General features: G+C 38.9%; 1 protein-coding gene across 4 annotated transcripts in view; it reads left to right on the forward strand.

Annotated features, from left to right (window-relative positions):
- The window catches only part of KIF16B (kinesin family member 16B), a 252,717-nt gene that overhangs the window by 30,633 nt on the left and 198,829 nt on the right, over positions 1 to 23,255 (forward strand). For all 4 annotated transcript variants that reach the window (XM_084887626.1, XM_084887625.1, XM_084887623.1 and 1 more), the window contains exons 2-10: positions 3,224 to 3,293; positions 5,695 to 5,808; positions 11,530 to 11,646; positions 13,741 to 13,838; positions 14,567 to 14,676; positions 17,422 to 17,564; positions 18,979 to 19,147; positions 19,322 to 19,453; positions 21,805 to 21,980. In XM_084887626.1, the coding sequence (XP_084743752.1) occupies positions 3,224 to 3,293; positions 5,695 to 5,808; positions 11,530 to 11,646; positions 13,741 to 13,838; positions 14,567 to 14,676; positions 17,422 to 17,564; positions 18,979 to 19,147; positions 19,322 to 19,453; positions 21,805 to 21,980 (1,129 nt within the window). The remainder of the gene's footprint in view (positions 1 to 3,223; positions 3,294 to 5,694; positions 5,809 to 11,529; positions 11,647 to 13,740; positions 13,839 to 14,566; positions 14,677 to 17,421; positions 17,565 to 18,978; positions 19,148 to 19,321; positions 19,454 to 21,804; positions 21,981 to 23,255) is intronic.

Here is a 23,255-nt window from a genome sequence, read left to right on the forward strand (position 1 = left end):
TATAAACAAGAATTGACAAGCGGTCACCCATCAGGACTACTTCTAATCTTAGATCCCTGGATAATTCTGTACCTCTACAGGTTCTGTACCTCCACAATTCTGTACCTCCACAGGTTCTGAACCTCCATAGTGGTTTTGAAATGAGAGATCTAGACAAATTAGGTTAGCATGTGGCCGATAAATAAATGACTCATGTAGGAATGGGAAGAATTTAGATGTGGCCGGCTTGGTATTAACCTCACCCATGCATTTCTCTTGCTGGGCAGGATCTACTTTCCGCAGTGGAATGCTGCAGGAAAGGGGATAGTCTGTGAAATATTTGCTTATCATGGGGTGTTCCTGGGGGGCAGGAGTGGAAGGAAGCACCTTGCACATGGGAGGGGTTTCTCTTGTATGTCTTTAAAGCCATTATTGGCTTCATATAGCCACCCTTCGTCACACTGGATTGGAAAAGCCAAATGGGTTCTCTGTGAACCACTCTAGTTTCTGAGCGGTGTTTACAACATGTTCTGTGCCTGTTCATCTGGAGGTGGCCAGGTGCCACCAGCACCTGTTTCCTCCAGCCCTGGGTCATTTGGAAGTAAATCCCAGACATCATATCATTTTTATTTGTAAATATTTCAGTAATCTCTAAAAGATTAAGACTTTATAGAAATCATCATATTTAAAATAGTAATAATAATTCCCTAATATCATCAAATATCTGGTCAGTGTTAACATTCTCTACATATAATTTCAAACACCCTTTTCTGTTTGAATTGAGATCCAATCTTTTTAAATAGATTACTATTCCATCTTTATATTCCTTGCAACTTGTTATTGTTGTTGAGTAAATGAGTTCATTTATCTGTCAGCTTTCCCAGAAGCTGGGTTGTGCTGACTGCCCCCTGGCACCCTGCCCCTGAATTTCTTGGTGGTTCCTGAGGGAGGAGACTCTGGGCAGGAGTGCTGGTCCTTTAGTCAGCATGCACACCATGTCTGATTGTCTCATAGAGGGTGCAGTTAGCAGCCATTGATGGTCACTTCCTGGTGCCATTAATTCACCAGGGGTTGCAAGACGGTGATATTCCAGTGTTTTCATTCCATCGTCATTTATTAGCTGGAAATCTTGAAAAAAGGAACTTCTCCTCAACAATTATAACAATTGTTTGGTTGCTCTGGCATGCAGTTTGTTTAGGAAATGCCAGGGAAATGCTGGGTCCTTTCCCTTTATCTTCTAGCTTTCAAAATAATGAGGTGATTCTTTTGATCCTCCAAAGGGGACCATTTCATTTTTATTTCTCAATTATGACTTCATGAACTTATGCATATTCTGTGTCTTTCTTTTGCAGTTATTCTTCTTGCCACTCAACTTTGGCCAGTAGGAACTTACTAAGTTTGACTCCGGGGTCTTTTCAACATGGCCTTTGTATCAGTTAGCTCTTACTGTGTAACAAACTACCCCAAATGTAGGGGCTTAATTGCACTCTAAGGTGCCAGCCTGCTCCACAGTCACCTCCGGGTGTGGCTGGGGTAAGGCCCTTGCACACTCACCACATGGCTGCTGGCAGCCCTCAGTTCCTCAGTACACGGGCAGCGGACCTTCCCCACTGTCAGGGCTCTTATCAGTTTTAGATAAAGTTCTTGCTAGTTTCTTTCCATTCAGGTTTAGGATGAGGGAGCTTTTATTTAACTTTATGAATATTATGTTTGTATCTCTTTCTTTCTCAGTCGCACTGGCATAATTACTCATTTATTATCTCATAATACACAAACAATCTCAGAATGATGATACTTACTTCCTCACCAAAACTATGATTACTGAAAATGCTTTAATTTTTTTTTTTTTTAGTTCTTTGTCTCCTTTTGCTATGCTCCACTACATTCTCCAGTCAAATTCCTCCATACAATCATAATTAAAATTGTTTCTTACTGTGCAGTGCACAGTTAGGTTTATTTGCTTCAACTTATAAGTTTCCGTTTTAGGTTATTTTAAAATACAACTTTGGGAAGCATTTTTCTCAGTCTGTTGAGATCTTGCTTCCTGGCATATCTTCAGTTTGGCTCAAATAAACTCTAATAAACCCTTATAATTTTTTTTAAATGTATAAGATTTCATTTTACCTTTGCCATTCTAAAGATAATTTAGAGATAAAGGTATATTTCTGTTATTGTTGTTTTAGAAATCTAGCTTTTATCACTGCTTCCTCCACTACATTTTATTCTTTTCCCATAGGTTGCTTTTATTAAAACGTTTTTTTATTAATTTATTGATTTTTGGAGAGAAAGAGATGAAGAGAAGAAGAGAGAGGGAGAGGGAGAGGGAGACGGAGAAGGAGAGTAAAGGAGGGAAGGTGAGAGAGAGAGAGAGAGAGAGAGAGAGAGAGAGAGAGAGAGAGAGAGAGAGAGAGATTTTCATTGTTCCACATTTATGCATTCATTTTTGATTCTTGTATGTGCCCTGACTGGGGATCAAACCTGCAACCTTGGCATATCAGGACAATGCTCCAACCAGTTGAACTACATGGCCAGGGCTTCATAGGTAGCTTTTTGAAAAATAATTAGATTAACTTTATTATCTTTAAATATAAGCGGTAGTATCCTTGTATGTTTTTCTCCCCCTTGCATTTCCTACTCAGCAATAAGTTAATTCTGGCTTCTACTCCATAGCTGTGTATAGAGCTCTTTGTTTGTTTTTCAATGATGTAACACTGTGTTGTATAGATGTGGGCATTTATTCTAGGGAACTATACTTTTTTAGGCATTCTCTTGACTTCCTCTTCTGAATGGATCTGGGAAGAAGGTAGAAAGCAGGGGCAGTGCCCTGGCTGATTCTAGAAGTAGCACCTGGCTGTGACCACTCACTCCATTTTCTTCTTAGCTCTCATCTTGGGTGTAGGGATAAAGTGTCTTTCTTTTTATATCCAGTTGAGTGGGCTGCTTTTTTTCATGATTCACAGGCCTCTCTAGTTTCTGTCATCTCATTTCCACTCCTTCTAACATACAGTTAGACGTTTTCCTAGGGTTGAACAACTCGTTATTTGTCAGTCTTAGTTTTTGATGGTGGTATGGTATCTGTTTTGTATGTCTTCATGTTTATATTTGTAAGGATCCAGGAAAAGTGGTTTTAGTGATTGTGCTTCAGATGCCATTTAAAAACAAACTTCTATGTGTAAAAAGTAACACAGTTTGTTTTTTTAACAATCTTTTCTCTCCTAACCAAACTGAATATTTTGTGTTGTAGGGAAAAGGACTTGGAAGCCAAATTCATTATACAAATGGAGAAAAGCAAAACAACAATCACAAACTTAAAGGCAAGTAGCAACCTGCCCTTGCTCCCGTTCCGTGAGCCCCCATGTCTGTTATAGTGACTTGTGGATAAATAAGATGCTTCTGCCATTTCCGCACTCCTTTCTCAGTTCACTTAGGCATGTCAACTTGATCTTGGCTTTGGGCTCCATCATGAAGCAAGAGGATTGATCCCGTTTCCTCTCCCATCCCTGGTTTCCTTTGATCTGAAAGCCAGACCAAGCTCTCACTCTGGCATGGGAGCTCCTTGGCTTAGTCTAGACGCTGGCGTTTTTATCCTGTATCCTGTGGTGGATCCTTAGCCTGGCCATTGGCTATGTTTTGTGAATTATTAAATAAACTTTGGTCCTTGATTTGTTTTTATGTTTAATGAAAAAAAAAGATGTATATAAACTTTGCAAGAGGAGCTGGTATTATTCAAAATTTAGGGGATGAAAGATAAAAACACTGATTTTTTTTTCCTGAAAAATGATTAAAAAATAATTTTCTAAGATGACAAGTTCTTCCTCTTGCACTTAAAATGTCCTGTTCAGCCAAAACCAGTTTGGCTCAGTGGATAGAGCGTCAGCCTATGGACTGAAAGGTCCCAGGTTTAATTCCGGTCAAGGGCATGTACCTTGGTTGCGGGCACATCACTGGTAGAGGGTGTGCGGTAGGCAGCTGGTCGATGTTCCTCTCTCATCGATGTTTCTAACTCTCTATCCCTCTCCCTTCCTCTCTGTAAAAAATCAATAGAATATATTAAAAAAAATGTCCTGTTTATTTCTTTGATCAGTGAATTTGTTAAGTCCTTGAGTACTTTTTACTTAGGAGGGGAAATAAGGGTGTGATATTAATAATAAATCAGGAGCTTTATAGATTCATCCCCTTCCTCCTTAGATACTCTTAAACTTGCAGGGTTGCATTTTTGAGGCCTGTTGCTCAATGGTCAAGTTCAGGTCAGTCTCAGGTTGGATTTCTCTTAATTTGTGGCTCCAGGGACTGGACACTTTGAAATCTGATTTCAAAGTGGTGCAACTTGCTCTCTGATAGGAGCTAGGGAATGCTCCTGTCTTCTAGTGGGCCATGCCCCAGATAATTTGATAGGCCTCCTTTGAAGCTCTGGTGTCCCTTTGCTGGAGGCATTCTCCTCTGGAATGCCTTTCTTCCTCCACTGACCTGAGTCCTTGTACCTTCTAGCTCTGTCTGGCTCACAGTGAGCTTTCCCTCCTTTGACCTCCCACATCTTCTCAGTTTCTGCCAGTCACCACTCCTCCCTTCCCTGCTGCTAGTTATCTTTGCTTGGCTTTGCTTCATGTATCTTTGTATATTCACAGTGCTGTGGTAAAAGTTTAATCATTGAAAAATTGCAGTTACTGAAACAAAGTAAGAGGCCTCCTTTCTTTGTGCATAGTGGAGTCTATTTTCCTTGATTACTCTGTTGCTTTTTCCAGATTATAAGCATTTCCTCAATTGATGTAATCAGAACATATGCCCAGACTTTTAACATTTTAATAAGAACCTTGACAATTTTTCTTTAAAAAATTTTAAAGTATATTTTATTGATTTTTTTTTTTTTTTCTTTTACAGAGAGGAAGGGAGAGGGATAGAGAGTTAGAAACATCAATGAGAGAGAAACATCAATCAGCTGCCTCCTGCACATCCCCTACCGGAGATGTGCCCACAACCAAGGTACATGCCCTTGACCGGAATTGAACCCGGGACTTTCAGTCCGCAGGCCTATGCCCTATCCACTGAGCCAAACCGGTTCTGGTGACAATTTTTCTTTATAGTGTCTGAATTATGTTGAAAAAATATGATGCTCATTGAATTTATTCAGCATGTGTCCTGGAAGCTGTGTGAGGCTTTAGTATCATATGAAGATTTTTAAATTTGGGTTTTGGTTCACTTTAGGTATGGACCAAGGTAGACAAGATATATGCAAATGTTTGCAATGATATGATATATCTTGGAAAGTCTAGGCTCTCAGAGATGGGAGTGCCCAAGGGACACTTAATGGAAGAGGAAGCCTCTGATCTGGAGTTCTCAGTGGGGCCACAAAATCACACAACTCTAGGGAACTCCAGTCCCATCAGGATGATGTGAATAGCACCCCTTGGAGTTATGCCTCCCCATGATGCTGGTGGTTTCTGGTAGAGGGAACAGTGAAAAGCACGGTTGGCTTCATATAAAGTAATCATGGTAAAACATCCAGGGAAGTAGCCTTGGGTCATATCATAGACTGACTCTGGATTTATTTCCATTTGGTGGGGGTGGGTAGTTCCTAGTCAGAAGGAATTAAATGCTTCTTAGGATGTAAATATGAGAAATGGTTATCATTGTATATTTTTTACAAAGAAAAAAATTTAGATCATTTGTCAACTGACAGTGCTCTTCTTATATTATTATCATATCATATCTCTCTAGATACCTGAAGGAGGGTCTGGGGACTCAGGGAGAGAACGGACCAAGACCTTCACTTATGACTTTTCTTTTTATTCTGCTGATACAAAAAGTCCAGATTATGTTTCACAAGAAATGGTAAGATATTTTCAGAATCTTTATTTTGGTTTATTTTTCATACCAAGAAAAACATGCCTATCCTACAACCCTTAAAACATCTAATTTTTGAAAAAGAAAATTTATATAAAATTGGTCATTGCTTTTTGGTTGTTATATATCTTAGGCCTGAGAATTCAATCCCTAAAGGACTTATTAATTAATTAATTATTTTATTTATTTAATCTAAGCATGATGATCATAACTTTTGTTTCAAAACAAGGATAAGAATTTAATTGTGTCCTGAGTAGTAATTCATGTGATGGCATCTTGTCTGTTTTTTTGCAATTCGATGTGTACATATACCTGAATCATGGGCCTTGCCTGGGAGCATATCAGAAATGCAGAACATCGGGACCTATCCCAGACCTCTGAATCCAAAATTGCATTTTTGAGCATAATCCCCAAGTTATTTACACACACCTTAACATTTAAAAAATTGAGTTGGTTTACAAATGGATTGTGGAAGGGATTGGCTTTCTGAGGCAATGTAAATGTTAGAGGAAGATAGGTTGTGAACGTAGATAAGTTGTTCAAAGGAGAGGACTGGAGTGATTGTATCCAGAAGATGTCGATTCAGCATCAGGGAGATATGGAAAGGACAATGAGAATGGGAGCTGTAAAGAGAGATGAAGTGCCTGGTCTGAAAGAGGTGCCAGGAGAGGAAAGATGAGCCGATGCTGCCTGAGTTTGTATTGGTGTCAGAAACTGCTTGGTGCTCAAGTACACTGTCTCACTTAATCTTCACAAGAACCAAATGAGGTAAACGGTAGCTCCATTTTTCTTTTTTGAAGAGACCCAGTGAGCTCAAATAACTTGCTGGAGCCCACAGGCTGAATCGCCTTGACAATAATAGAGCTGAGATCCTGGGCTGGTGTATAGGGGATAAGAGAAAAGGATTGGTGTGCTCTAAATGACAGATGGTCCGGGCAGCCCTGTTGAATGAATAAAATAATGAGTGAGTGAGTGACAGTAATTTTGGTGTTTAAGTCTTCGGATTAATCAATTGTTGGTAGCTAGGAGTCTGGTGAGGAATTAAATGTTATAGATATTGGAATCCAGATTTTGGCTTTAACAGAGCAATAGGAATGAAGTGACTGGTATGAGGGAATTTGTTAAGGGAAATAGTTTATTCTATAGTCTTAAGAATGTCTTCAACAGAGCATGAATGAAGAGCCATGAAGGTCTCCACTTCTAACTTACCTAATAAGCAGCTGTATATCCCTGTTATTTAACTTGAATTTGAGGCCTTGTAGGTACAGAGAATAGAGTGGTGTGTGACTCCATGCCTGGCACACTGGAGACATTCAGTAAACAGTTGCTGACTGAAAGAACTCGTTTGCGGATGGTGGTTAAACTACAGAAATATATGACATTTTCGTGTTCCTCAAGAGTTAATATTGGTGGTTTACTCTTTTGGGAGATAAGAATAAATGCCCAGAATTTTAAAATACAGTTTTAGATTGTGAAAGCTTTCAGCTGATAAGGATAATTTTCATGGTTCAGGTGTGTGTGCAATGTTCTTCTCAGATGCTTTGAGTTCTTCAACTCTCTGAAATAATCTGAGATTGTTCCATTACATTATAAAACTAAAAAAAGCCTTGAAATATGGTAGTAAATACTATTTTCTAGTATAACCAGGTGTTTATAAAACCAGCATAGATGTAGGAAAATACCTATTTTTTAAGAACTCTGTTAACAAATGGTAATCTTCCCTTATACCTATTTTTTGTTTCTTTTGTTAATCCTCACCAGAGGGTAATTTTTCATTGGATTTTTGATGAGAGAGTAAAAGGCAGGGAGGGAGGGAAGGAAAGAGAGAGGGAGAGAAAGAAATAAGCATTGATGTGAAAGAGACACATCAATTGGTTGCCTTCCTCAGGCACCCTGATCAGGGCTGGGAATTGACCTACAACCCAGATATACGCCCTTGATAGAATCAGTCCTGCAACCCTTTGGATGCAAGGGCCTACACTCTAAGCACTGAACACACTGGCCAGGGCCTTCATCCCTAATTTTAATAGCTGCTGTTCTAAAAGTGGCTTCAATGTCAAATATTGACTGAAGTTATCATGCCGCCATACTTGGCATAGGAATTGAGCTGACAGGTTGTATTCTTTCTATAAACAGCGGAAGATGCCAACTTAGCATGATGTTTATCATCTTAATCTTCTTCCTTTCCCTTTCCCCCCCTCCTTTCTCTTTTTCTTCTCCTCCTTTTTTTCTTCCCCTTCCTCCTCCTCCTTTTTGTTCCTCTTCTCTTCCCTCTCTTCCTCCTTTTTTTTTTAAATTTTAATATAAAGGTATTTTGAAAGGTTTATAAGATTTGAAAGGTTTATACTACTCATCCATAAGACTATATGAAATACTGCCAATTGTGACAACATGGATGGATCTTGAGAATATCATGCTAAGTGAAATAAGTCAGATAGGAAAAGTCAAGAACCATATGATTTATTAATATGTGGAATATAAAATTGAATGCAACAAATGAAAAACAAGAAAAACAAACACAAACTCATTGACACAGATAACAGTATGGTGGTTACCAGAGGGAAGGGGGTTAGGCGTTAGTAAAGGGTATTGAGGTTCAAATATGTGGTGATGGAAAAAGATTTGACTTTGGGTAGTAACCACACAATGTAATATACAAATGATGTATCATAAAATTATACATTTGAAACCTATGTAATTTGATTAACGAATGTCACCCCAACAAATTTAATTAAAGAAAAAAAAAAAAGACATCTCGCCCTGGCCCAGTGACTCAGTTGATTGGACATTGTCCAGTACACCAAAAGGACACAGGCTTAGTTCCTGGTCAGGGCACCTACCTCGGTTGTGGTTGATCCCTGGTCAGGGCACAAATGGAGATAATCAATTGATGATTCTCACATTGATGTTTATTTTCCTTTCCCTTCCTCTTTCTCTAAAAGCAGTAAAAACATAGCCTTGGGTGAAGATTAAAAACAATAAAATAAAATTTAAAAAGACATCTTGAGAAAATATATTATGCAACTTACTCTGGCTCAAGTCAAGTTTCCTAATGTTAGTCAAATACCAAGATGACCAAATTCATTTTAGATTCAGGAAAAAAAAAAAAAAATCAGTGAGCTATTTAAAGCTAAACTCATGTAAATTAAAGTCCATTAAATAAGGTCTTATTTTCTTAATGATTCTTCAAAAACTCCTGAGGGAGGCTTTGATCTCACACAACCTGTTCCTTGTTTCACCTCTGGAGAAACTTGAAACCTAAAATCTCCCAGTTGACAAGCTGGGTGGAAGTCTTTTTAACAGTGCCCTCTTGTGGGCAATTCCCCTAAAGTCAGGTCCTGTGATAAATTGGGTTACTCTGGAAATCAGCTATACAGTCTACTCAGTCAAGGAGCAAGGTGGCTTTTGGATAACCTGGCCAAGTGAGGCTCTCAGTGGGGTTGATGCCAGTAGTGAAAGTGGTCTCTTAAAGCAGCCCTTCCCTCCCTACCCTGTGTGGTAGATGATGGTAAATAACTCCTTTGTGGGAGCTGCGATGGGTCCCTCTTCTCTTTGCCTAGGACCTGAGAGGTGTGAGCAGTGTCTGGCTGCTTCTCCAGGTCCCAACCCAACTTTGAAGAGGTTACTTGAGACTGAGCCAGGCCTGGGTCTCAGTTCCTCCATATCTGCACTGTGTAGGCTCGTTTTACAGCCATGTCCACCAGCTCCAACCCCACCGCCCCACCGGCTGTCGGAGAATCCCAGCTGAGTTAGCTTTGGGGAAAATAAGGTAGAAGCAGAATGGTGGGTGTGGATTTTAACCCTTGGGAAGAATTTCATTTGGATAACTTGAGTTTGGTTTAAACATGATATTTCCCATGACTTAGTTTTAGCCCAGGCAAAAGTACGAGAGGAGCTCCTTCCTTTATCCTTTGGGAACTTACGGAAGGTTGTTCTTCCTATCCATTGGCACTCTATGAAATGATAAAGATGATGCATTCCTTTTGTTTAATCAGACAGAATTGAAGAAAGATTGAGTTTCCCCTCATATTCCATATATCATGGTGAAAGCCAGTGGGGGGTCTGGAGCCCTGAATCTCCGTGAGATTCCTGGCTTCTACTTCTTCACAGAAGTTGGGTGGTGGTAGTGGAGGTGGAGGAGGAGGAGAATGAGGAAAGACATCTTTCCAGGTAGGATAGTGTGGTTGGTGTCCAGGGTATGGGAAGAGGATCCATAGCTCTGAGGCCTTTAGATGCAGAGGCTTTTAGGTTAGAAGGTCCAGGTGGCAAATCCTAACTCTGCCACTCACTCTGCACACCCAGTGACCTAACCTCTGCCCCTGAAAAATGGATCTAGCCACATTATTCACCCTGTAGCGTTTTTACGAGGCCGAATACATGAGCACCGTGTGAGCTGCTATTACAGTTGAGAGTTGAGTGAGTCGTCAGAATTTGAAAATAATAACAGAAAACATCAGTTCCTTAAAGCTGAAATGGAAAGCATGAGGTCAGAATGAATGAGACTGGTCACTTGTGGAAATGACTCCATTAAAATGATAATTTGTGAAATGACGGATGAGACTGAGGAAACAAAGTCCAAACAAAATGGCTGGAAATGGTGGCTGAAGCCAGCAGGAGTCCAGCTGGCTATAATTTGTCTTAGCCTTGGATGGCAGGCCTTGGTTAGGTGGGAAGGTTTCTGTGGAGCTGAGTTGGAGATGGCCAGTTTGTAGTAGCCCTTCCTAGGAGGTAAGTGCTCCTCTGGAGGGCCCTCGCTCCCTGCAGTGTCGGTGATGGGTCTGGGCACTCCGGAGGGGGTGATGAGGAGTGTGATGGCCCCACAGGGCAGTGTCTCACTTTTCTCTGGCTCTGATGGGATCTGATCGCAGTCCCTCCATTGATAATTCTGCAGCGGCTGATGTGCATTGTTTTTAAAGCAGGGAGTTGCTTTATGTGCCCTAGTGTGATAATCCAGGAGGGTGGGGGCAACATGAGGCTGTGGGGATTTGGAGCACTTTGCTCCGTCCATTTTCCAGGCAGCTGTGAGTAGGATGACCACACATCTTGACTTGCCTCATTTATATCAGTTTTCTGGGTGAAATATTTGTCCTTCACCCAGTGTCCACTGCAATTATATGGCACAGCAGACACGACAGGCACAGGCCCCATGCTGTCCTCTCCATCGTGGGCAAATATCCAAGTAGAAAAAAGCATCTGGACTGACTCTGGGAAGCTCAGCCATTCTGCCTCCTCCACCTTCAGACACTTGCTTTGATGAATAGCCGGACCTTTAGAATGATGGCATTGATTTGGCATAGTTTGGGCATAACTTCTCGCTGCTGTGACTTTCAGGTTTTGAATATTTAGTTTCTGGAAGCTCTGATAGAATGGATAACTATAAGTTTATTTAATTCTGAAATGGTAAATATCTTTGCTTCTGTACATAATTGTCACTTTGCCTTATTTTCATTTTTTTTTTTTTTTTACTTAAAGGAGTTTTTTGTTATGTAAGTAGGAAAAAGAATGGGGGTTGCTTTTTGCTTGCTTAAAAAGCTTTCCTTTTCATTGAAAACTGGGGTACACATACATATTGCTGTTAACTGTTCTGCAGTGATTTATTTATGTGGTGTAATCCTTCTAGGATAAAAGTAGCATTCAAGAATATTGTCAGCACTGAAGGGCTTTTATTAAAACCCATGGTAATATCTTTTGTGTTTTTGTGGCTTTCAGGTTTTCAAAACCCTCGGCACAGATGTTGTGAAGTCTGCATTTGAAGGTTATAATGCTTGTGTCTTTGCATATGGACAGACTGGATCGGGAAAGTCATACACGATGATGGGAAACTCTGTACGTTGTTTATACTGTGGGAAGAGCATTTTTCATTCTCTGTCTTTGGGCTGATAGAATTGTCTCTTTATCTGCTTGGTCTGTACTAACTTGCTTTTCATGTTCTGATCATTCTTCTGCAATAAGATAAAACTCAGTAATAAGTTGGACTAAATGTCCTTTCAGAGATTTTAAATTAGAAACAGTTTTAAGTTTATAAGCATGAATAATGGATCAAGTCTCAGTTCATTTTCCATTTTTAAAGACTTTATAATCTTATCAAAAATGTGTACTGGGCCCTTAAGTAATTTATTCTTCTTTTCTGCCAACAGAACAGTTTGAATAAAATTACTGAACTCTCTTCTTTTTAAAATTATTTAAAACATTTTTTCCCCCAAGAAAAATGTAAAAAAAAAATAAAAAAAAATCAAACTCTTTGGTAGAAAGGTGCTGTATAAATCAAGCAAATGCATAAAAAGGATTAGAATGATCTAGTTTATATAGAGTATATATGGTTATCAACACAGTATGTAGAGTTTAGTAGTTATGCTATATAATTGAACAAACATTAAAGTTATATTTGCCCCCAAATATGGAGGAGTAAAAAAATATATATATAAAAAAAAATAGGGCTCTAACCAGTTTGGCTCAGTGGTAGAGCATCGGTCTGTGGACTGAAAGGTCCCAGGTTCGATTCCGGTCAAGGGCATGTACATTGGTTGCGGGCACATCCCCGGTAGGGGGTGTGCAAGAGGCAGCTGGTTGATGTTTCTCTCTCATTGATGCTTCTAGCTCTCTATCTCTCTCCCTTCCTTTCTGTAAAAAATCAATAAAATATATTAAAAAAAATAAAATAAAAAACAAAAAAGAAAACAAAAATTAGGCATTATTGCAGGAACTTGATCTTGTCTGTGTTTTCTCCAGATTTAGTAGTGCTGTTTTACTTTTCTTAGGTCCTGGTGAAAACTGTTCACTGACTCTCAGGCCTGTGGCCTTAGAGATAGAACAGAGGACCTCAGGCTCCTGCTGGCGGCACAGTGGTGCCTTTAGTACTAACGGTTGGGTGGCACAAGGAAGTAGCAGTGCAGTCGGAGGCTGGGTCACTCCCTATGACAGCATTTCAGTATGTGCCTCTTGACTTCTAACTCCAGGCTTTTCCTTGACAAGAATTAGTAGATGATGCTGTGAGGAGAGTCTCCAGGGCTGAAAAGCAGGGAAGAATAAATAGGGAAGAACAAACAGACGCATTTGCTTTCTATCATTTATTTTCTCTTCCTGCTCTCCTACTGTGCCTTTGGAGAAAACCTTATCTAAAAGTTAAATTTCCCTGGAGCTATTTTCTGTAAGTGAAACATTTATAAAGTACTCATAAATTACAACTATTGCTCTGACTTTACAGTTGAGTACTATTTGTGTATTTTTAAAAATTTATTTTGTAAACTAAGGACTTACAGTATGGTAAGTTTTATTTTTTCCTTGATAAGAATTTGTACTGATTTAATGATATAAAGAAATGAATCTGTTACAGCTATGATCTCTTTTATTTCTTTTGGGGTGTGAGGGATTGAGGAAAGATGGGGATGGACTTCGGAAGACATTGAAGCTCTGAAATTTTGTTTTCTAACAACATGTTGCCTCATCTTTCATATCGATCTGATGTTCATCAGCTTGTTAATGCTGACTGAACATGCAAATTATTGATCATGCCCCCATTGCATAAGTAATACACTTTCCTCTCTGGGAAGGCCAGTGTAGGGATTAGTGCATCAAAAGAATTTCAATTTCCTTTGTTATAGATCTGATTTTTAACATTGATTCCATAGCTGTAGACCCTCTTATTTTCTTATGTTTGCATGCCACAATTTAACTGTTTAACAGTTGCTAACCCCATATTACCATAATCTCAGTGCATAGAAATTAAAAAGCTCAGTTCTCTTATTTCAGAAAGTAGGAAGCAATTCTGGGGGGAAATGGTATGACCTGAGGACTGGGGTGGTAAGCTTCAGGGTGGCATGGGGACCTTGAGTCTGAGTCCCCTCCAGCAACTGACATATTCAGTCACCAGTTGCTTTTGTTTCAAGTGACAGCTGTTGCCCTCCCTCTGTCCCACTGCAGGGTGATTCTGGCTTAATACCTCGGATATGTGAAGGGCTCTTCAGTCGGATAAGTGAAACCACCAGATGGGATGAAGCCTCTTTTCGAACTGAAGTCAGGTAGGGCCTGTGGCCTGAGTGCCTATGACTTTGGTTGGAGCTTACCTTTAGGCACCTGGAATACATAACACCTCTGGGTTCTGTAGGGAGAATCTGCCTCTCCCCTCTCCTGAAACATGGTAGTAGGACATCAACCTTAAAACTTGTTTACTTTCAGTGACTCTCTTAAGTACAATTTGCTTTAGGATTTGGGAGGCTGGTAGAAATAACCCAGATTGGCCAGAAACACTCATTTTTGGATGTTTTGTTTAAATGGGGTGAGCTTTTGAGTGTTAATGTGTATACCCAGTTCACTTACCTTATTCTTTTAGCTGAATATGATTTATGTTTTTCTCTATGTTGGTAGGATCACTATAAGTGTACTCTCTAAATAAATCTTCATGATTGAGGTGTTTTTTTTCCTCCTTGAAATTAAACCTTTCCTAGGAGCCAGGCTCTTCAGTGGTTTTGAGAACAGATGTAGCCGTCAAGTGTGCTTGACCTCTCAGTAGCTTGACGGCCTTGGACAAGTTGTCTAAATCACCGTAAAGCTCCTTTGCCTAATCTATAAAATGCGGATAATTGTGCCACTTACCTCTGGGTTGTTGTTGGGATTAAATGACATATTACACTTAACGTAGTACCAGCTGCACAGTTAGCACCCATAAATGCATGTTGCTGCTGTTATTACTGTTGCTATTAATATCTGAAATAATTGTTCTGAATTCAGTTCTATTTAAAATTTCTAGCTACTTAGAGATTTATAATGAACGTGTGCGAGATCTACTTAGGCGGAAGTCATCCAAAACCTTCAATTTAAGAGTCCGGGAGCATCCAAAAGAAGGACCTTATGTTGAGGGTAAGACTGAATATTTCACAGCCCTATTCTTATTGGGAATTTTGTTTAGAAATAATAGTTTCAAAGAAAAAAGTAGGATAATGGTGAGATATAAAAATTTTATTTGTTTTTGGCAGTTTATTATGGTAAAAATGCCATGCTGTTACTGCACAATGTTTATTTAATGAATTTGTACTTCACTGGGCATTTATTGGATTTCTGGTGCTTGCCAATAGATTTCCTCTGGCTTTAAGAACTCTCTGGAAATTGTTTTCCAGTGTTCTTAGACAGGATCAGCAACCCTATAACCTGTCTTTTTGAATGGCATTGCATTTTGGCGGTATATTTTTACTGACACCAATGTAGCCTGGCAATAAAGAGATTCAGAGACATCTTGCCTTTTGAGAAGGTCATTTACAGAGTTTCTTGTGCTGAGGCTCTCAGCATTGGTGTTCTGATAGCTATCACAGTCAGCTGTGAGGAATGTCACAAGTATAGATGGGCAAGGACATGGCCCTTGCTAATTATTAAAAAATTAGTTGAAAAATACATTGGATTTAATGCTCTTCTTATTAAAAAAAAGCTTTCACTTATTCTGAGTGAAGTGGCTGAGCAACGGCTGGCCTGTCGGAATCACACACAGGGATGTGCTTTAATGTGACTGTCATCTTTCGTGTGTGTCTTTTTGGCGGCAAGGCTGAGAACTGGTCATTTTTGAAGATGTTCTGTTATGGTTCTTAGTTTTACCTGCAGATATCATGTGCACCAATAGGACCCCATCTGCATTTTATTAAATTTCCAATTGAACTTTTGGCTTTTATGCCCAAAGTAAGGTGTGTGATTATGTATTTGTTTTGTGGAGTCAGGAATATCTACTATTGTTAATAGAGTTAGCCTATTTGTGCTTCAGATTTTCCCTTTAACGTATTATCAAATGTTAAAACATAAAGTTGGTTTGTGAAGCGACAGAATAATCAAACAGGGTAAAACATCCAGAATTTGATATAGGTACACATGGGGATTTAGTTTCTAATAAATTTGTTACACTTTGGGGGAGTATGGGTTATTAAGTTAATTATTTCCAGAAATTTGGAGAAGGGAAGGCTTTAAATAATTTTTACTTAAAACCCAGAAACCATGAAATAAATGTGTTAAATTTTAAGTGGCATAAAAATTTTGTACTTGGCAGAAATACCATAAGCAAAGTAAAAAGAAAATTCCAAAATGGGGGAAATATTTTCAATTCCAGTTTCAGACAAAGGACTAATTTTTTCTAATATATAAAGAGCTCCTATAAAGCAGTAAGGACAGGTCCAACAACCAAGTAGAAACATGAATGAAGGGTGTTCACAGAAAAAGAAACACAGATGGTTTTTAAATAGAGGAAAGAATGCTCAGCCTCACTCAGAAAGAAAAGCAAAATAAGACTTCTTTAAGATTACATTTGTTACCTGTCTTTGGCAGATGTAAGAAAGCCTGATATGACAGTGATGGGAGACACACAGTTTTGTACATCGCTGCTGCCAGGTGTAAATTGCCTTCAGTGGAGAACAATTTTTGCAGTATCTATAAAAATTTCAAATGTGCTTTGATCAAGCAATTTCACCTCTTAAGAATTTATCCTGTAGAAATATTTTCACATACTTGAAAAGACCTGTGCACAAAATTATTTGTAGCAGTATTATTTGTAATTGGAAACAAAATGTGAACAACCTCTGTAATCTCAATAGGCAACTGGTTAAATTGGTTATGGCACAGACATACAGTCAAATACTCTGGAAGCTATAAAAACGTTGAACAAAAATAGACCCAGAGACATAGAAACTTTGAGCAGACAGTCAAACCTCAGAGGAAGGCAGGTGAGGGTTGCGGGGGGCAGGGATAAGAGATCAACCAAAGGACTTGTATGCATTCATGTAAGTATAACCAATGGACACAGACAGTAGGGGGAGGAGCGAGGGTATGTGCTGAGGTTGGGAGTGGTCAGGGAGAGGTCAATGGGGGGAAAAGGAGATATATATAATACTTTTAAAAATAAAGAATTTAAATTAAAAAAAATGAGGCATCACCTTAACTGATACAGAATATTCTTCATTATATTATTACATAGAAAAAAGCAGAATGCAGAACTGTGTTTTTGGTATGCTGCCATTTGTATGAAACGGGAAAATATATTTTTAAAATATGTAAATGCTTGTGTGTGTGTAGGCTATTTCTAGAAGGATATGGAGGAACTGATAACATTGGGTTGCCTGACAGAGAGGACATGGGTGATGGGTTATAGGATAGGGTTAGGAGGACACCCTTTACACAGTGTACCTTTTGTATTATAGTATTGTATTTGACTTCAGAATTATAAGAATGTTTGAATAGAAAGTTTTTAAAGAGGATTTAAAAAAGTACTTTTTTATTTTGCCTGAAGTTAGTGTTTACATTTTTCTTCTGGGTGCCATGACTGATGCTAATGGGGCTGATGATAATAGCTAACATTTATCCTGTGTTAGGGCATGCATTATTCAGACCGGATGACTAAGTCATGGTGGGCTATGTGACTTGGCCATAACCATGTAAGTCTATTCGCAAGCAGCAGAGCTGGGATTTGATCCCAGGAGGCTCAGCTCCTGAGTGTGTTATAAACTATCCCTCTATAGGAACAAGTAAGATCTGCCAACAACAGGTTTGCCCAGTTGTGTTTTATTTCATAGAGGTGAATTTCTTATTCCATTTAATATATTTAGGAAGATTGCTTCGCCCCCTTTTTTTCAGATTTATCTAAACATTTAGTACAGAATTATGGTGATGTAGAAGAACTTATGGATGCAGGAAATATCAATCGTACCACCGCAGCGACTGGGATGAATGACGTCAGTAGCAGGTCTCATGCCATCTTCACCATCAAGTTCACTCAGGTAAAGCAGATTCGGGGAACAGCTGGCTGCATCCCTAGGTCTTACTTGCTGATTAGCATCAGCCGAGGACCCATCATTATTAAACCAGGAGCAGCAGCAGGCAAAGGTGACTGTCACATTCCTGTTAATTAGACTTGAGCTCATGCTCTGTGCTGAGTTTCTCTGTGGTTACCGTCACAGAAATTTGAAATGTCTTGATGTATACTCTTAAGAAATATATAGCAGGCTTCTGCCCTGTTCAAGACACAAAAAGTCTTGCTTTGTGCTTAATTAAGCAAAAGTTTCATGTTGCAAGCTCTGAAGGAGATAATGGATTCCTAGTCAGACAAGCTGGAGGCCAATGTAAGTAACTCATTGGGGTGCATTATCGCTCCACAGAGCTCACCCCACAATGTTGATTATGGTTATTAGAATGATATTAAAGGACAAGGAACATTTTAAAGTAGTAATGTAAGAATTCACTCTGATTAGAGGGTATAGGGCATTTTGAATATGTTTGGAAATTATTGAAGGCAAGTATTTTAACACCGAGGCTTGTAGAATAGATAAATGCAAAAATATAGGGTCCTCTCAGGGCTGGATAGTATGCTAGGAGTTTTGAGATGTCTTGGGTGTATATTAGCCATTGAACATACCAGATACAAAAATGTAGCATTTTCAGAGAGAGAGAGGAAAAAAAAAGAAGAAAATTCTCTTAGGTCAATTGATGAATCTCCACATCTTTACCTTTTGCTAGACCTTTGCTTTTTACTTACTCCACTGGTTTTTCTCCTGTGTTCTACTTAATGCAGAGTAGGATCTGGCCATTCCCAATTTCTAACAAGTTTACATTTCTGTCAAAACATGGTGATTTCTTTTTAGCATTTTGGTTCAGACTATCAAGTGTAAGTTAAAGGTCTTTTGGAAAGTAAAATTTTGGTAAAATTCAGAATCAAGGAATACAGTATTTCAGATTATCATTTTGTTATAATTTATGAAACAAAAGTTTGAACATCAAATAATGGTCAAATGATCTTTTATATCATTGTCTACACCTGTCTTCTTTTGGAGGGCCATTGTGCTTGCTTGGAATGTTGAAGATCCTAGATGAAAACAAAACTAATTATTTGTTTATTTATATTTTTCTTTGTTGAGTGCCCCTCAGTGTCTAGGTTCCTATTCCGCTACAGTCCGACTCAGTATGCCTTTGTCTAGAGACACTGAGTGATTTGAATAATGGAATAGTTCTTCAGAAAATTTAGGAGTCACATGGTATTCAGTTTACTTTTAATTTTTATGAGAGGCCAATGGGACAATCAAATAAACAAAACCAATGCTGAGAGATCATAGGAGTAGAAAATAATTAGCATTTGTATAATTAAAAACATCAGAGAAGATTATCCTTCTTTAATTTTGCTTTTATGTTTTGCTGCAGGCAAAATTTGATTCTGAAATGCCGTGTGAAACCGTGAGTAAGATCCACTTGGTCGATCTTGCCGGAAGTGAGCGTGCCGATGCCACTGGTGCCACGGGGGTCAGACTGAAGGAAGGGGGGAACATTAACAAGTCCCTCGTGACTCTGGGCAATGTCATCTCTGCCTTAGGTAGGTTCACACTTGCCTCCTGCCTCCTCTTATTCTCTGTGGTCCTGTGTTAGCCCACAGCAGTTATGTTTGTGTTATAAACTGAGGTTATATCTTCAAAGTTTTCTGAAGCCAAATCAGAAGGAAAAATCTTTAATAATTGTCTTTTTCTTTTTTCTTCTTGCCTCCTTGCAGCTGATTTATCTCAGGATGCAGCCAACCCTTCTGTAAAGAAGAAGCAAGTTTTTGTGCCTTACAGGGATTCTGTTTTGACATGGCTGTTAAAAGATAGCCTTGGAGGAAATTCTAAAACTATCATGATTGCCAGTAAGAATTTATGTTCTTTTCCTCAACGTAGTTCTTTTCCTGTGAATTAATTACATATTTAAGTTTAAAGAGTCTCATTAGGAAATAGCATCTTTTTATGTTAAAAACCAATAGTTTTTCTATCATGCAGAAGACCACTAACTGTGCCCTAGTCTGGAGTACCGTATTACTCTATCTCCCTCTTGCTGGTTCCATCGTCTTTCCATGTTCATGGTTACTCAAGCTGGGATATGCGCAGAATAATTCTCAGCTTTTCTCTGCTTAAAGTACAAGATAGAAACTTTTACTTCACTAACTCATAGAAGAAAATCATTATAGGGACGTAAAGTAAAAATAACCCAGGTCAATTGATAAATTTTTCACATCTTTGTCTTTTGTTAAATCTTTTTACTTTAAAACTTTAAAGCCATACATGTGGAATTTAATATTAAGAATTAAGAGGGAAAAGACCCAATAAATACAATAAATAATAACAACAACAGTAGTATACTTTACTTCTATATTTTCACTAATTAACCGAAAGAAACAGAACAGAGAAAAATTTACAAAGGGAAACTTAAACCCTGTTTCCCTCCTAACCCTACCTCCCCTCCTCCCTCCTTTTTACCTCCTTTTCTCTTTCCCTGTCTCCGTGTCTCCCTGACTCTGCCTGCTACGTATTAACAGAATCTACTCTGGGGTGTGCACCCCAGATGCATTGTGTATTCACCTAAGCCCTACATTTTGTGGAGGGGAAGAGGGTGCAATTTTAAAAATTAAAATTTTCCTCACAGCTTTATGAGGAAAAGAATGAATTGATACACTAACTCTTTCAAAAATTTCAGGCTCTGGATTTTTATAGATGGTAGACTATCAGAACCTCAGAAAATATTTTAACTTCTACTTAATATTGATTAGTACAAATACAGTAGTCTCCACTAATCGCTTTCTGTGTTTTCAGTTACTCATGGTCAACTTTGGTCTGAATATATTAAATAGAAAATTCTAGAAATAAACAATTTATAAGTTTTAAATTGTGTACCATTCCGAGTAGCAGTGACAGAATTTCTACCATCTTGCTCAGTCCCACTCAAGATATGATCATGCCTTTGTCTAGCATCTCCAAACAATATATGTCATTTAGTAGCCCTCTTAGTTATCATATTCACTGTCCTGGTATCACAGCGCTTGGGTTCACGTAACCTTTATTTTACCTGATAATGGCCCCAACATGTAAGAGTACTGAGGCTGGTAATTTAGGTATGCCAGACAGACTTCATAAAGGGTTTCTTTTAAGTGAAAAGTGAAAGTTCTCAGCTTAATAATAAATAAAAAAAAGTGGTATGCTGATGTTATATCCATGGTAAGAATGAATCTTCTATCCATGAAATTGTAGAGAAAGAAAAGAAATTCATGCTCTTTTGCTGTCGCACCTCAGACTTCATAGTTATGACTGCAGTGTGTGATAAGTGCTTAGTTAGGATGGAAAAGGCATACAGTTGTGGCTGGAAGACATGAGCAGAGAATGTGTTTCCACTGACGGCAACATATTGCACCAGAAATCGTTGAGCCTATATACGGATTCAGCAAGGTTTCCCCTGGAATAGGTGACACCAGCCAAGTACTGCAAGTAAGGGATGGTTACACAGATTCGGGAGTAGGGTTGAACTGAAAAATGTAAAAATGACCACAGAGGCTGTGTCTGCCCATAAAACTGCTGACACATTTCCAGAAGAGATGAAGGTGTCGGGCAGGGTTCGGTACTGTCAGTGCTTTCAGGCATCCACGGGGGGGCTGGAACATTGCCCCGTCCCAATGAAAAGGGGCCACTACTGTAGCCTTGAATTCCTCTTCTTCCAATATATTTTTTAAAGTATTTTTTAAATTTGGTTTCATAGAGGAAGGGAGAGGGAGAGAGAGATAGAAACATCAATGATGAGTGAGAATCATTGATTGGCTGAACCCCCACCAAGGGATCGAGCCTGAAACCCCAGCATGTGCCCTGACCGGGAATCAAACCATGACATTTTAGTTCATAGGTCAACACTCAGTCACTGAGCCACACCAGCCGGGCATTCTTCCAATATTTTTTATCAGAGAAGGCTCCCTAACCTACAGTGAAGGACCTCTTATCTCATTTTAGAGTTGGTTCGGCGGCTGATTCTACACTTAAGAAGTGCCAAATGGCATTTAATTTAGTATAGTGAGTGCTTTTCCTATAAATCTTAGATAATTTTTAATATTCATTACTGTGGCAGGGAATATTTATTTAATGACCTTGGGTTAATCTTACTTTTAAATTACAAGCCAACTTTGTGTTAAAGGAAACACGGAGTGCCGGATAAATTATTTTTTGAATTCATTCTTCATAGCCATTTCACCTGCTGATGTCAATTACGGAGAAACCCTAAGTACTCTTCGCTATGCAAATAGAGCCAAAAATATCATCAACAAGCCTACCATTAATGAGGACGCCAACGTCAAACTCATCCGTGAGCTGCGAGCTGAAATAGCCAGACTGAAAACGCTGCTTGCTCAAGGAAATCAGGTCGTTTTTTCCCCCCTGAGATTTATGGATAATTTTCTTTGAGTAATGGCATCCATTTCTAGATCTTAACGAGATAATTATCTCACTTATTGTATTGATTTGAGTAAATAAGTGCTAAGTAAAGCTTGAATGAGTTAGCCAGTCTCTCCTTTACATCACTCTTCCATTGTCTTTACATTTATCATGTGCTCCTTATGTAAGTAAGATTTTATCCACTAAATCTGAAGTGATTAACTATCTAATAGTTACCAATTATGGATGGAAATCTAGCATGCAATAAGATTAGCAGCATAATCTTCATTAGTGTAAGGAAATGGAGGTGCTTGGAGTTATATTTAAAATTCTATTTGTGCATTTTGTGATTTGAAGATGTATTTTAACAGAAGGAAGGAAAGACTAGCTTGAACACCTTTTTGAGTTTTTGTTCTGTCCTGTCCTTTGCAGAGGTGGTTATCACCATAGCCTGGCACACCTGTAGCCTGGCTGAGACAATATTCCTGGGGCCTTGTTTGATTGTTGGAACAGCCTCACTTCTTTGGGGATTCTAGGGAAGGGGCCTTGTCCCTTTGTATTTTTCACAGTGAATTTACTTATAATCTTCAGAGCTTACATTCATAGATACATTCTTTTATTTATTTAAAAATGTATTTTGATTGATTTCAGAGCGGAAAGGAGAGAGAGGGGGAGAGAGAGAGAAATATCTATGATGAGAGAGAATCATCAATTGGCTGCCTCTTGCATGCCCCACACTGGGGATTGAGCCCACAACCCAGGTATGTACTCTGACCGGGAATTAAACCAGGACTTCGGTTCATAGATTGATGCTCAACCACTGAGCCACATTGGCCAGGTCAGAGCATATATATATATAATTTCACAGAGGAAGGAAGAGAGAGCTAGAAACATCGATGATAAGAGAGAGTCATTGGTTGGCTGCCTCTTATATGCCTCTACTAGGGATTGAGCCCGCAACCTGGGCATATGCTCTTGACCAGAATTGACCCCTGGACCCTTCAGTCCCCAGGCCGATACTCTATCCACTGAGCCAAATTGTCCAGAACAAGAGTTACATCATTGATAAATAGTGTGAACTAGGTTCTTATAGGTCTAGACACTTGTAACAAAAGGGCACTCTTAAAATCAAATATAGCTTTTCAAAATGTTTGCGTTAGATTGGAGTTAGAAATAAATGAAGATACATTTCTTCCCACTTTGTTAACCTATGAATAGGTGTCAAGTGTATCACTAAATATTAGTTTTCTTTAAATGCCAAGT

Source organism: Pipistrellus hanaki (genome assembly GCF_964339955.1).
Source record: "Pipistrellus hanaki genome assembly, chromosome: 6".
Taxonomy (NCBI): Eukaryota; Metazoa; Chordata; class Mammalia; order Chiroptera; family Vespertilionidae; genus Pipistrellus; species Pipistrellus hanaki.